Source organism: Protomyctophum parallelum, assembly GCF_964188405.1.
Source record: "Protomyctophum parallelum genome assembly, chromosome: 18".
Lineage (NCBI taxonomy): Eukaryota > Metazoa > Chordata > Actinopteri > Myctophiformes > Myctophidae > Protomyctophum > Protomyctophum parallelum.
In genome coordinates, this window is record NC_139716.1 from 9,633,656 (window position 1) to 9,648,446 (window position 14,791).

Here is a 14,791-nt window from a genome sequence, read left to right on the forward strand (position 1 = left end):
GTTGTTTCAGGGACATTGAAAGATATTCACTGTGAAAGAATATAATCCAAAGATTTGCACCACATTTTCAAACAAATTAAAAAATAGCAGACCTACAAGTTCATAGCACGGCACTCTGTGCCGCGGTATGAGCTTGTAGATCTGCTATTTTTCAACAGCTAAAGCATAACATAATGCCAAAAGGGGTTCCCGCCCAAAATGCATTAACCCATTCTGACCGCGCACCCATTTTGGTGTCAGCGTCATGTTATGCTTTAGCTATTGAAAAATAGCAGATCTACAAGCTCATATCGCGCCACTGAGTGGCGCGATACGAGCTTGTAGGTCTGCTATCTTTTTGAAAAATCGAAGAGCGACTGACATTTTTTTAGAATCTGATCTCAGGTCAGAATGGGTGAATCAGACCAATGTGTGTCCAGTGGAAACCTCCGTATGAATCTGATCTCAGGTCAGAATGGGTTAAAACGGTGTGTGGATCTCCTCTTTCCTTTTTCACTGTGCACGGCCTCGCATGAGACCAAAATTGAAAATGAAGGCATGAAAATGAAGCACATGAACCATGTAGATGAAGTGTGACTGTACTTACTCGTACACTTTCAGGTGGTAACACTGGCTGCCGAGAAACAGAAATTCCCAGTCTGGTCCATAGTCTATGGTCAGCCTCCTCCGTAGGTCACTATAGGACAGAAAATATACTGAAATGTAAGCACTTATACTACTGACTTACTACTGCTTATAACATTTTGCAAATGATTTACAAAAAGTAAAAAGTGTGCAGTATTTAACCTAAAAAGGGTTGCCCCCTATGTACTGTAGCTCACTAATGCCCTGGCTGCCAGCAACAACGTATGTACTTTAACCCATTCTGACCTGAGATCAGATTCATACGAGGTTTCCACTTGGACACACACTGGTCTGATTAACCCATTCTGACCTGAGATCAGATTCTAGAAATGTCAGTCGCTCTTCGATTTTTCAAAAATAGCAGACCTACAAGCTCGTATCGCGCCACTCGGTGGCGCGATATGAGCTTGTAGATCTGCTATTTTTCAATAGCTAAAGCATAGCATGATGCCGACACCAAAATGGGTGCCCGGTCAAGTACATTGTTAAGCTTACACCGGATTTTACTTTGAATGAAAAGACTATATACATTTTAGATTAATAAAAAAACTAAAAAGTATTAATATAACCAGAAAAGTGTGCTCCTCAGAGCACGGGTCTCTGCCAGGCCAGGTTGCCTACCCAAGGCCCGCACATTTTGGAAGGCATTTTTAGCCAATTAGGAATAGGATCTGGAAAATCAGACGCATCTTGATCACGTGCAAAGTTTCACAGACAGACAGACAGACAGTCAGTCAGTCAGTCAGTCAGTCAGTCAGTCAGTCAGTCAGTCAGTCAGTCAGTCAGTCAGTCAGTCAGTCAGTCAGTCAGTCAGTCAGTCAGTCAGTCAGTCAGTCAGTCAGTCGCACACGCACACGCACACGCACACGCACACGCACACGCACACGCACACACACACACACACACACACACACACACACACACACACACACACACACACACACACACACACACACACACACACGCACACGCACACACACGGATAGAGGGCCTTCGGCCTGGCGTAGACAATAAAATCATGCTATAATTCAGTCAATGTCTGTCTGAATGTGTCTGTCTGTCTGTCTGTCAGAAACACCCCCGTATCTCCTCACCGCCTGCACCAATCACTCCCACTTTTCACACAGGCATAATAATATGGGGGTCTTAACGAAGCCCCTTTTCCAATTTAACAAATTATAAATGAACAATGAATTTTATTAGTGAAAAAGAAAAGTCCAGCAAAGTGAGGAATTGGTAATTGTACAACTTTTTAGACGGAGGTTGTAGAGCGGGGAGACCATTTTGTCACCATGTAAAACACTTTCATCGCTCAAAAACAGCCTCTAATTTAAACTATATTAAAGTATAAAGTACAGACAGAGAGAAATGATCAATGAGCTGTCAACACTGTCCCGTCAGGGGCCAGAGTGCTATATAGTGAGGCAACTGCAACTAATGCACCAGAGCGGAGATAGCCTCTACCAATGCTCTATAACACCTACAGTTACTAACCCATTCTGACCGGGCACCCATTTTGGTGTCAGCATCATGTTATGCTTTAGCTATTGAAAAATAGCAGATCTACAAGCTCATATCGCGCCACCGAGTGGCGCGATACGAGCTTGTAGGTCTGCTATTTTTTGAAAAATCGAAGAACGACTGACATTTTTCGAATCTGATCTCAGGTCAGAATGGGTTGATCAGACCCAGTTTGTGTCCAGTGGAAACCTCGTATGAATCTGATCTCAGGTCAGAATGGGCTAATGCACCAGAGTGGAGATAGCCTCTACCAATGCTCTATATTAACACCTACAGTAACTAATGCACCAGAGCGGAGATAGCCTCTACCAATGCTCTATAACACCTACAGTAACTAATGCACCAGAGCGGAGATAGCCTCTACCGATGCTCTATAACACCTACAGTAACTAATGCACCAGAGCGGAGATAGCCTCTACCGATGCTCTATAACACCTACAGTAACTAATGCACCAGAGCGGAGATAGCCTCTACCGATGCTCTATAACACCTACAGTAACTAATGCACCAGAGCGGAGATAGCCTCTACCAATGCTCTATAACACCTACAGTAACTAATGCACCAGAGCGGAGATAGCCTCTACCAATGCTCTATAACACACTACAGTAACTAATGCACCAGAGCGGAGATAGCCTCTACCGATGCTCTATAACACCTACAGTAACTAATGCACCAGAGCGGAGATAGCCTCTACCAATGCTCTATAACACACTACAGTAACTAATGCACCAGAGCGGAGATAGCCTCTACCAAAAAAGAAATACTATGTGTGATAAATAACACACAGTATATAACGCTATTATAACCGAAGACTGACCAATGGACTGTCTTTTTTGTTTGTTTGCCGTTATGGACGTCGTTGTATAATACTTTAACCCATTTAGGCCCGACGTTGAAATTTTGAAATTTTCTTTTTCCTGGAAAAACCTCATGTTTCTATATCAGTGGTTCTCAATATTCCCTGTCAAGGACCCCCAAAAATATATGAAATTGGACGCTGTCCCCCATCTGAAAAATGTGTTGTTTCAGGGACCACCTCCCCAGAAGCAAAGATTTGAGTTAAAAAACGTTCGTTCTGAAAGAGTATTACATTCAAAGCTTTGCACCGCATCAAAAAATAGCAGACCTACAAGCTCGTAGCGCGCCACTCGGTGGCGCGCTATGAGCTTGTAGATCTGCTATTTTTCAATAGCTAAAGCATAGCATAATGCTAACACCAAAAGGGGTTCCCGCCCCAAAATGTGTTAATAATCTTCAGATGATGCTTTTGGCTATGCTGACGGGGGGGGGGGGGGGGAACGTTGTGTCTTTGAGTGACTGGCTCGTCGGGGCTGCTTGTTGATGATTGGCTCCTCCTGAGGCCCATTGCTATGCAGTGTTACCAATTATCAGCGCCGGCCAGAGCAGCTTTGCTCCACTAATCACATATAAGGGAAACTGAGCCCTATCTCTCAGTGAGCGCAGTGAGCGTTCATCTCCATATTTATAATGCAGACTTGCTAATGGGGTTAACCCATTCTGAACGGGCACCCATTTTGGTGTTGGCATCATGTTATGCTTTAGCTATTGAAAAATAGCAGATCTACAAGCTCATATCGCGCCACCGAGTGGCGCGATACGAGCTTGTAGGTCTGCTATTTTTTGAAAAATCAAAGAACGACTGACATTTTTAGAATCTGATCTCAGGTCAGAATGGGTTCATCAGACCAGTGTGTGTCCAGTGGGAAACCTCGTATGAATCTGATCTCAGGTCAGAATGGGTTAACAGCTGGTCGGGGAGGAGGGCTAGGTTCCTTTTCATACTGATTAGGCAGTGCAGAGTGGAGGGTATACTGTATGTGAAAAAGGGTCAGTGTTTTGATTCCCCTCGACTAAAACTAAGATGAAAAAATGTCCGTCGACTACCTTTTTTTCCACTTTGGATTGAAAACTAGAAAAAGTGCCCTTATGGGCACAGGTCTCCACCAGGAGGATAGGAGAGTGTGTGATCTTTGGCTAAAATGTTTAGGACTAATATAAACATGTTTGGGGTTTTGTGTGTGTGTGTGTGTGTGTGTGTGTGTGTGTGTGACGCGACTTGGCCTGTAGTAGCGCCACCATGAGGCTGATTTGAAAACTGTCAAGTGGCATTTCTTCCTCAGCCTATAGTGGGAATAGGCATGCACAGTTTCACCGCAATCGGACGCTGCGTTGAGGCGATTTGTACAAAACGGGTACAAAACGGGCTACTCCTTTAGAAGAAACTTTAGAAACTTTAGAAGCCAACCGTAGCCAATCAGGATGGATAATTATGAGAAATCAAACAAATCACATGATCACATGACTATGGAAAGCATGTGTACCGATTTGCGTGAAAGTTGGATAAAACCTGAAGGAGTAATATTAGAAAATGTGTTTTACATATGTCGGCCTCCTGGTGGCGCTATAAAGAGCAGATGTGGAAAAATTCCAGGCAAAGGTTTTTCCTTGGTCTGGAGTATGCATAAAAGGTTTTACACAGATCGGTGCAGTTTTAGGTAAAACACAGCCAGTTATAGCGCCACCATGAGGCTGATTTGAAGATATTCAAGTGGCATGTCTTCCTCGGCCTAGTGGGAATGTGCGTGCAAGATTTCACAGAAATCACACGATGTGTTCATGATTTGCAGCATTTTGTTTGAAACGGAGCACTCCTACAGACTTTTGGAAGCCAATCTTATAGCCAATCAGGATGGAGTCTGAAAATTCTGAAAGACATGTTTCGTTGAATGGCTCTAGAGAGACTGTGTACCAATTTGCGTGATGTTTGGAAGAAATCTGTAGGTGTACTGTCAAAACATTTGTTTTGCACAAAGCGGCCTCCTGGGGGTGCTATAACAGGTCAATGTGAAAACGTTGGGGCAGAGGCTCAGCTGTGGCATTCAGGGAGTGTGTGTGCAGAGTATGGCTGCGATCAAGCCAACGGTGCCAGAGATTAGCTGTTCACAGACGGACGGACGGACACACGGACACACGGACGGACGGACGGAGTGCAAAACATACTCTCTCCCCATGCCTTCGGCTTGGTGGAGACAACTAAGCTATCATGACTAAAACTGAGACTAAATATATATTGACAATTTCGTCTACAAATAAAAACTAAAATGTTAGGAAGGGACTAGCCTCGGTACCAGGCTTTCATTTTTGTTGGCGCAAACAATTGAAAGCCTGGAGGAACGCATTGGCCGCTCTGGTCTAAAAGTGGGAGTCAACCCTTCCGGGTGGGCGTCGCTCGAAATGATGTGACGTAGCGCTGCACTAGGGGGGAGAGGAGGGGCCGGGCCCGGGGGTGACGGACAGATCGATGAGATCCAATCAGGGCGTGCGCAAATATCAGACGCGACCCGCCCCTCTAGACAAGAAACCTAACACGTTAGCTCAGGCTAGGAAGGGACTAGTGGACAAGAGATCAAGTATAAGTCATTTTACACTTGGTTGCATGCTGAAAATAGCCGATCTACAAGCTCTACAACGCTACGTGTGACACGTTGTGAGCTTGTAGATCGGCTATTTTCAGCAAGTGCAAAATCAGTCATTACGACGGCATCAAGGCGCCGCCAAAACACATTTTAGTTGACTAAATCAACTGTAGATTTAGTCGACTAAAATCGTATGACATTTAGTCGACTAAAACTAGACTAACAATAAAACATTCCAGGTGACTAAAATGTGACTAAAACTAAATGAAAACTATTCAAGAGACTACGACTAAAACTAAAATCAGGCCAAAGAAATGAAACACAGGGTGAGAAAATAGGGAGACATTAAAGGGACACTTCACCCTTTTTGCAAAAAAATATATGTTAATGACGTTTAGAAGCTTTAGATCACTTTCCTGGGGGCATTTATGTGTGTAATATGTGGTTTTAGTTATTTTAGATTGTAGCAGTGAGCCTGTTGTCTCTGATGTCATGGACACTGGTCTCACTACCTTCCTGGACTACAATTCCCATAATTCTTTGGTGCACTGCTCCTCCTTGTGGATAGGGGGAGAGCTGTCTTACTGAGACAACATGTAGTCCAGGAAGGAAGTGAGCCCAGTGTCCATGACATCAGAGACAACAGGCTCACTGATACAATCTAAAATATCTAAAACCACATATTACACACATAAATACCCCCAGAAAAGTGTTCTAAAGCTTCTAAACGTCATTAACATATATTTTTTTGCAAAAAGGGTGAAGTGTCCCTTTAATGACACATTAGGTCTATGGAATACACATACAGTATAACCAGTACCTGTACCCCCCACGTATAGGGTCAGAGAGAGAGAGAGAGAGAGAGAGAGAGAGAGAATGGCCATACAGTACTCGGGCTCCATCATGCATAGATGATAGATAGGGAGGCACATGAGTCATTTGACCAGGAGCAACGGAGGCAAGGTGGCAAATGAAAATATATAGAGCAACTGGAGGCATGCCAGCTCTCTTTTTTTCTTCTGCTTATGTGCTCATGCAGGCTTTTGTATGGGGGGGAGGGGGGAGGGGGGTGGGCTTGACCTTTCGGTAACTGCTATCTCTCCCCTCCTGTAATGGACAGTTTGGAGGCCTCAAGGCTGCTGCAGTAGTACTTAATACCATAGCTATTGCTGGCTGGCACTGAGCTCTGTTATGTGTGCAAAACGTGTTGAGGGAGAGTTACAAAGGCTTGTGAAATAGGAAACCTCACCCTATGCTTCTTCTTATTTTTTATCTGTCCTCCTCAGTAGAAAAAGTAAAAAAAATAAAATAATAATAATAAGAAGAATAAGAAAAAAAGAATAAGAAATAAAAGGGAAAGTCAAACTAACCCGGGGAATCATTTAAGTCCACAGAATCATATGGCACTTTGATAATGGACCATTTTGGTGATTGGATTTTTAAACCATTTGGGCCTGACCTCGAAATTAAAAAAAAACAAGATCTTCTAAATCCTCCAGTTTTCTGAAATAAATATTTTCACGATTTTTCAATCATTTCAGCGTGCCACTCGGTGGCGTGCTATGTGAGCTTGTAGATCTGCTATTTTTCAATAGCTAAATTATAACAATGTTTAACCCATTCTGACCGGGCACCCATTTTGGTGTCGGCATCATGTTATGCTTTAGCTATTGAAAAATAGCAGATCTACAAGCTCATATCGCGCCACCGAGTGGCGCGATATGAGCTTGTAGGTCTGCTATTTTTTTTTTAATCGAAGAACGACTGACATTTTTAGAATCTGATCTCAGGTCAGAATGGGTTCGTCAGACCAGTGTGTGTCCAGTGGAAACCTCATGTGAATCTGATCTCAGGTCAGAATGGGTTAAAACACCAAAAGGGGTTCCCGGCCAAGATGGGTTAAGCACACTACCCTCGCAGTGTGACAGAATGTCACTTTATTCCCCGCCTGAACAAAATAATAACGGTGTATATTTGTCAGCCACTTTGTTGAGAACTTGTCACGGAAAAAAGTTCTGTATTATTCATGCCCTGCCTCATGGCTGATAGTGTGCTGTGCTGAGAGTAACTTTTGAATAGGATATAATCCTACCCAAACCAGGGCACAGTAGGCGACCAGTAGCATTTGTTTTCCTGCATTAAAATCCCCCTGCAGGGGCGTCACACAGTGAATACTCATTACTGTCGATGCTTAGTTCCGACTATACTCTGGTGCAGAAGTGCAGGGTCTATTTTAAGGCGTGGTTTATACCCTGCCACGCTATACCCTGCTTCTCGCTGCCATGCACAGGTGAGCTGCAAATGTCACTAAACTACAAAAAGCAGGAATATCCACAGACCAAGACCGTTGCAAATAACTTATACTGCTCACCCCCACCCCTCCACCACCCCTTTGTTGTTCTTCTCTTACCTAATTTCAGCGTTTGCGGTCTCGGATGCTTCCTCTACCTTCTTCAGTTCCGCAGCCTCTCGCTCTGCAGCTGTAGAAAAGAAAAGGTCAGACAAAGCATCAATGCCGTTGTTGCATCTGTAGGCTATATGCCTGTCATGTTGTTAGAACAAACCAGTGGTGGAAAAAGTACTCAATTGTTTTACTTAAGTAAAAGTACCAATACTGCAATTTAGAACTACTCCTTTACAAGTAAAAGTACGGAATTGAAAATGTACTTGAGTAAAAGTGCAAAAGTATCGGCATCAAAATGTACTTAAAGTACTAAAAGTAAAAGTACTCATATTGCAGAATGTCCCACTTCACAAGTTCAAAATGTGTACAAAGTCTATTGAGAATAGCTGATTCTCGGCTATTTTCAAATGGCCAAAATGTATTGGGTTGAAGTGGTTAATGTATGTTTTCTAATCAAAATTAAAATCGACAAAGTAACTAGTAACTAAAGTTTTCAAATAATTGTAATGGAGTAAAAGTACAAATGTTGGCTCTGAGATGTAGTTGAGTAGAAGTAAAAGTACTAGAAATTGGAAATACCCAAGTAAAGCACAAATACCTCAAAATTGTACTTAAGTACAGTACTTAAGTAAATGTACTTAGTTACTTTCCACCACTGCAACAAACTGTGGTAATCCTGGCTATAGAGCAACACTGCATTGTCCCATACCTGGGGAAAAAAACAGTGCTGCAAATCAACACAAACACATGCACACACACACACACACACGCGCACACACACACACGTGCAAGTACACACACCATTTCCAGGTGTGGTGGCAGCTGAAAGGCCCGCGAGGCTCAATTAGTCACTTCGCATTGACAGTTTGTGCTTTTCTGAGAAGAGAGAAAATTGAATGAGAGGGACTTGGAGAGAGAGATGTGACTACAACAGTGTAATCTGTTTGTTTCTCCTTGTCACATCGCCGTGATCCCATGTCGTTGCTATCATGTAGAGACGTGACAGGTGAGGAGTGCGTATAGATCATCAACTGCTGTACTTTCAATTATTTTTGGGACGGCAGAACCGGTGGATGTTATGGAACTTAAAATTAAAGCTCACGCAAGTCACTGATAGGAGGTGTCTGATTTGCAGGAACCTTAAAAAGACAACCAGATGTTATTACTGAGCTTCGTATGGTTTAAAAAATATCAGAACTGGCAACTGGCATTCTTTACGCAGGCCCCTTTTCCACTAAACGTTAGTGTAGCAAGATGGGGTAGTCAGGGGCCAAATTAAAAATATATATATATTTTTTTTAAGCAAGAATGGCAGATCTACAAGCTTGAAGCTTACAATGCATCGCATTACACAATATACAGTTTCAGTTAGTTATAGTTAGTTAAAAAATATATATTTTGCCTAGAGTGTGCCATGCCTGGGCCGACATCCTCATGTTTCCCACCTTGTTCCCTAGTGTCTCCCCTCCCCGTCCTGCTTTGAGAGACTGTTCCACCTGGGAGTGCGGCTGTGGGCAGTCGGGCTAATGATTGACAGACATTGCTACTTAACTGACTGGTTTGTTTGACTCTGTGTTGCATCGTACCAGTTGCGTTTTCCCCTGTGCTTCCTGGAAGATTGTTTGCTTGTTTCTTGTAAGTTATGTTTTTGTGCCATGTGAGGCAAAACCTTTGTTAACCCATTTAAGACCTATGAGGACGATTCTACAAAGGTCTTCTAAATCCTGACAGTTTTCTGACAAACCTGTTTCTACTGTATGTCAGTGCTCAACCTTTTCCATGTCAAGGACCCCCAAAAATATATGTATTTGGCCGCCGCAGACCCCCATCTGAAAATACGTTGTTCCAGGGACCCCCCCCCCCCCCCCCAGAAGCAAATATTTAAGTTAAAAACGTTCTCTCTGAAAGAATATATATTCAAAGACTTGCTTGTATAGGTCCGCTATTTTTTCAACAGCTAAAGCATAATGCATAATGCTTAAAACATCAACAGGGGTCCCCCGTCTAGAATAGATTTAACCTTTCTAAAGTCAAAGTAAAGAGCCTTCTGTTACTCCTGGTGAAGGCTCTCTTCATGTTGGTGCCACTTACGTTCCGGGTTGGCATTCGTGAGAATCGTGACAGTTCGTTTTGGTTAACTACAATAACCTTGCTTATAATTTATGCCCTCTCCGTGCAGTGTGGGCTTCACTTCCAAACCTGGTAGCAGGAAGTGTAGTGCATTATTGAATCATGCACTACACTTGAACCACTGTAGGCTGCAGTCTCTTTACACACGGGGGATTAACCCATTCTGAACGGGCACCCATTTTGGTGTCGGCATCATGTCATGCTTTAGCTTTTGAAAAATAGCAGATCTACAAGCTCATAGCGCGCCACCGAGTGGCGCGCTACGAGCTTGTAGGTCTGCTATTTTTGAAAAATCGAAGAACGACTGACATTTTTTAGAATCTGATCTCAGGTCAGAATGGGTTCATCAGACCAGTGTGTGTCCAGCGGAAACCTCGTATGAATCTGATCTCAGGTCAGAATGGGTTAAGTACGAACAGGAGGAGACAAGAACCTTTACAGCAGTGACCAAACCGGCAGAACTAAAGTCAGAAATGAAGGGAAAGCGTGAGGTGAGACAAAAGAGGGGCCGTGTGCAAGGGATAATGTGGAAGGGGGAGAAAAAAAAAGGAACGTGAAGAGAGTCAGAGAAACCTTCAGTTTAACCCATTCTGAACGGGCACCCATTTTGGTGTCGGCATCATGTCGTGCTTTAGCTATTTAAAAATAGCAGATCTACAAGCTCGTATCGCGCCACCGAGTGGCGCGATACGAGCTTGTAGGTCTGCTATTTTTTGAAAAAAATCGAAGAACGACTGACATTTTTTTAGAATCTGATCTCAGGTCAGAATTGGTTTAATCAGACCAGTGTGTGTCCGGCGGAAACCTCGTATGAATCTGATCTCAGGTCAGAATGGGTTAATTGTCTTGCGCCGGTGGTCCTGGGGATTTTTTTTTTTTACTGGTGCTTCTGGAAGAGAACACCACACGTTTGACACGTTTCGCCATGGAGTGAACTCTCGCCAGCTTTGGCTGCGTGGCAACGGAGACTCTGGAGTGTGAGTGTGCGCGTGCACCTGTGTGTGTGTCTATGTGCAAGGACTGTGTCGGGAGGCTGTCAGGGCGCCGGCCTGAATACCAATTAGCATGTTCCTCGCATGTGGTCTCAGCTGGTCGTCCATGAAGACACCGCCCGCGTGCGCGCACGCGCACACGCACACACACACACACACACACACACACACACAAACTAGTCCCCTGGCGACTACTTCTTGCCGAACCAAGCACAGATGTGGTATGTCCAAGAGGCGAGGCTGTGATTTTCCTGCACTGTAATGCCTATTTTTATGACACAGAGAAGGGCATATCTTTCCATAACCCCCACCAGAGCCCAACAACCCCCTCAAGCTCCATCAGAATCACACAGCATATACACACAAACGTACTCTCTCTTCAACCGTCTCTCGCATACTCTCTCTCTGTCTCTCTCAGACGCACGCACGCACGCACGCGGGCACGCACGCGGGCACGCACGCACGCACGCACACACACACGCACACACGCACACACACACACACACACACACACACACACACACACACACAGCGAGGAGGCTGAGCGATGTTGAAAAGAAGAAGCAGAAATCCCCCATGTGCGTGACATTTTGACCCCTTTGCAGCAGCGCGGTCGCGTACGGGCGAGAGTGCTGTCGGTGACAGTGAGGAGAGCGGGGACTCGTGGAGGGCAGCCAGGCGTGCAGCGCTATACCCAGAGCAGGGAGCACACAGCCTGGGCCCCAGAGCAGGGAGCATGCAGCCAGGGCCCCAGAGCCTCTCTGCAGTTCTGAACCATCAGCCACTGCATCTCCAAAATAACCCCAGGCTAAAGAAGTCCAGTCGCTTATGATTGGAGGAGTGATCCTATAAGCTAAAAATAATAATGGAGGGTGGTTGGGTTAGGGGTGCTTGTGTGCGTGCGTGTGCACGTGCGTGTGTTATAGCACGTTTTCATAATGTTGGCTCGCTCAACAGAGTTGTGTGATGTGTAAAAAAAAATTCAAATTGTATCGAGAAAGCCCGTTCACAGCACTCCAGGGCTATTTAACCCATTCTGACCTGAGATCAGATTCATACGAGGTTTCCGCTGGACACACACTGGTTCTGATTAACCCATTCTGACCTGAGATCAGATTCTAGAAATGTCAGTCGATCTTCGATTTTTCAAAAATAGCAGACCTACAAGCTCGTATCGCGCCACTCGGTGGCGCGATATGAGCTTGTAGATCTGCTATTTTTCAATAGATAAAGCATAACATGATGCTGACACCAAAATGGGTGCCCGGTCAGAATGGATTAAAAGTCACTTTCATTTACTGGCCTCCATTCGGGGCGAATTACAGTATGTTACTTTGCGACTGGAACCATCTTGGCCTCACACAGAGGATAGCATTTTCAGTTTTCTGCACTGTAGGTGCAGAAATAAGGACTGTGTATAAAAATAGGAGGCCTGGATTGCACTGTATACTGTGTACTGTACTGTAGGTGTACTTATATATATGCCATCTCCTGTCTGAAATCCCCCTGTGCATACACATACCTTGAGCCTAAGACCAGGGTTGCTCTGTTTACATGGGAACGGATCAATAGCCGAGGCAATTTCTCTGCAGCTCGCAGAAAAGAAAAACGCAGCCAGGGAGTCCTGCAGGGTGTGTGTGTGTGCCGCGGTCACGCTCGAAGGAAAACAAAGGAAATGTGGCATACCTATGCCCTTAAACCATTCTGACCTGAGATCAGATTCATACGAGGTTTCCACCGGACACACACTGGTCTGATTAACCCATTCTGACCTGAGATCAGATTCTAAAAAATGTCAGTCGTTCTTCGATTTTTTCAAAAATAGCAGACCTACAAGCTCGTATCGCGCCACTCGGTGGCGCGATATGAGCTTGTAGATCTGCTATTTTTCAATAGCTAAAGCATAACATGATGCTGACACCAAAATGGGTGCCCGGTCAGAATGGGTTAAACCCCACATATACTGTACGCAAGCAACAGGAACCTTTAACTAGAGCACATCTACAGTAGCACCGGCCACACACATGGAACAGGGCATTGTTTCTTGTATAAACGCTTGCTCTTTAACCCATTTTGGACTGATAAAAAGCTTCTAAATCCTTTTCATGAAAAACCCATGTTTTTATGTCAGTTGTGCTCAACCTTTTTCATGTCAAGGACCCCCAGAGTTATCTCTATTGGGCCACGGACCCCCATCTCAAAATATGTAGTTCCAGGGACCCCCCCCCCCCCCCCCCCCCACCCCCCCCCCAGAAGCCAATATTTTAGTTAGAAATGTTCGCTCTGAAATATATATTCAATGATTTGCGCCACATTTTAACGATTTTTCAAAAATGGCAGACCTACAAGCTCGTAGATCTGCTAGATCTGCTATTTTCCAATAGCTAAAGTATAACCCATTCTGACCGGGCACCCATTTTGGTGTCGGCATCATGTTATGCTTTAGCTATTGAAAAATAGCAGATCTACAAGCTCATATCGCGCCACCGAGTGGCGCGATACGAGCTTGTAGGTCTGCTATTTTTGAAAAATCGAAGAGCGACTGACATTTCTAGAATCTGATCTCAGGTCAGAATGGGTTAATCAGACCAGTGTGTGTCCAGTGGAAACCTCGTATGAATCTGATCTCAGGTCAGAATGGGATAACAGAATGCTTGAAACACCAAAAGGGGTTTCCGCCCAAAATGGCTTAATATGGAGGCTGGCAGCACGTTCAATCTCTGTCACCGCCGGTACGTGTCTATCCACTTCTAAGACTCTCCCTCTTCCCCTATATTCCAGTTTACCGGCTTATTGGCTTATTCATGTTTATATATATATACCGTACGTACGTGTGTCCTTTCCTTTCTACCCCACTGCGTTTCCTTCTTTGATTTCCATTTCATCTGTTAACCCATTCTGTCCGGGCACCCATTTTGGTGGTAGCATCATGTTATGCTTTATCTATTGAAAAATAGCAGATCTACAAGCTCATATCGCGCCACCGAGTGGCGCGATACGAGCTTGTAGGTCTGCCATTTTTTAAAAATCTAAGAACGACTGACATTTTTAGAATCTGATCTCGGGTCAGAATGGGTTCATCAGACCAGTGTGTGTCCAGTGGAAAACCTCGTATGAATCTGATCTCAGGTCAGAATGGGTTATATACGTGTGTCTCTCAACCAATTCTCCCACCTTGTTCAGCCAGAAAGGGTATAGGGGGAGTGGCAAAGGGGGGGAGTCAGTCGGTTGAGGGTTTTCCATAATGAAATGTTTATGACAGCTTGTTTCACTGAACAAGGGTCTCCTTCATTGACTGTCAACAGGACCGGCGCTCGCAATAATAATAAGCACCTGTTCACATCAAAGTGGGCCGCCCCCAAAGGTACACATTATACGCACATTTCCTCACATATTTATTTGTTTTTTTCGTGAGAAAACGGAAGGCCATTAGCTAAATTAATACGACAAAACGTCGTATTATCACTGAGTGGTGCGGTGTGCATGCATAGTAGATAAACAAAAAATGAGGGGGTTTGTACAGACGTTTATGTACAGCTGTCAAAACTACCCCAGAATTTACTCTGTAGGTTAAACGTAAAGTTCATTCCATCTAAATACAGCACCGTCCACAGTTTGTCCACGCTTTACAATTCCCTGTACTTTAGGCATTCAACGGCATTAAAAATCCAGAACCCTCTGT

General features: G+C 44.3%; 1 protein-coding gene across 2 annotated transcripts in view; it reads right to left on the reverse strand.

The window, feature by feature from the left end:
• Positions 1-14,791, reverse strand: part of LOC310875447 (glucosidase 2 subunit beta-like) — a 239,136-nt gene that overhangs the window by 67,216 nt on the left and 157,129 nt on the right. For both annotated transcript variants that reach the window (XM_083788678.1, XM_083788677.1), the window contains 2 exons: positions 7,994-8,063; positions 587-676 (listed from right to left, as the gene is read on the reverse strand). In XM_083788678.1, coding sequence (XP_083644804.1) covers positions 587-676; positions 7,994-8,063 — 160 coding nt within the window. The remainder of the gene's footprint in view (positions 1-586; positions 677-7,993; positions 8,064-14,791) is intronic.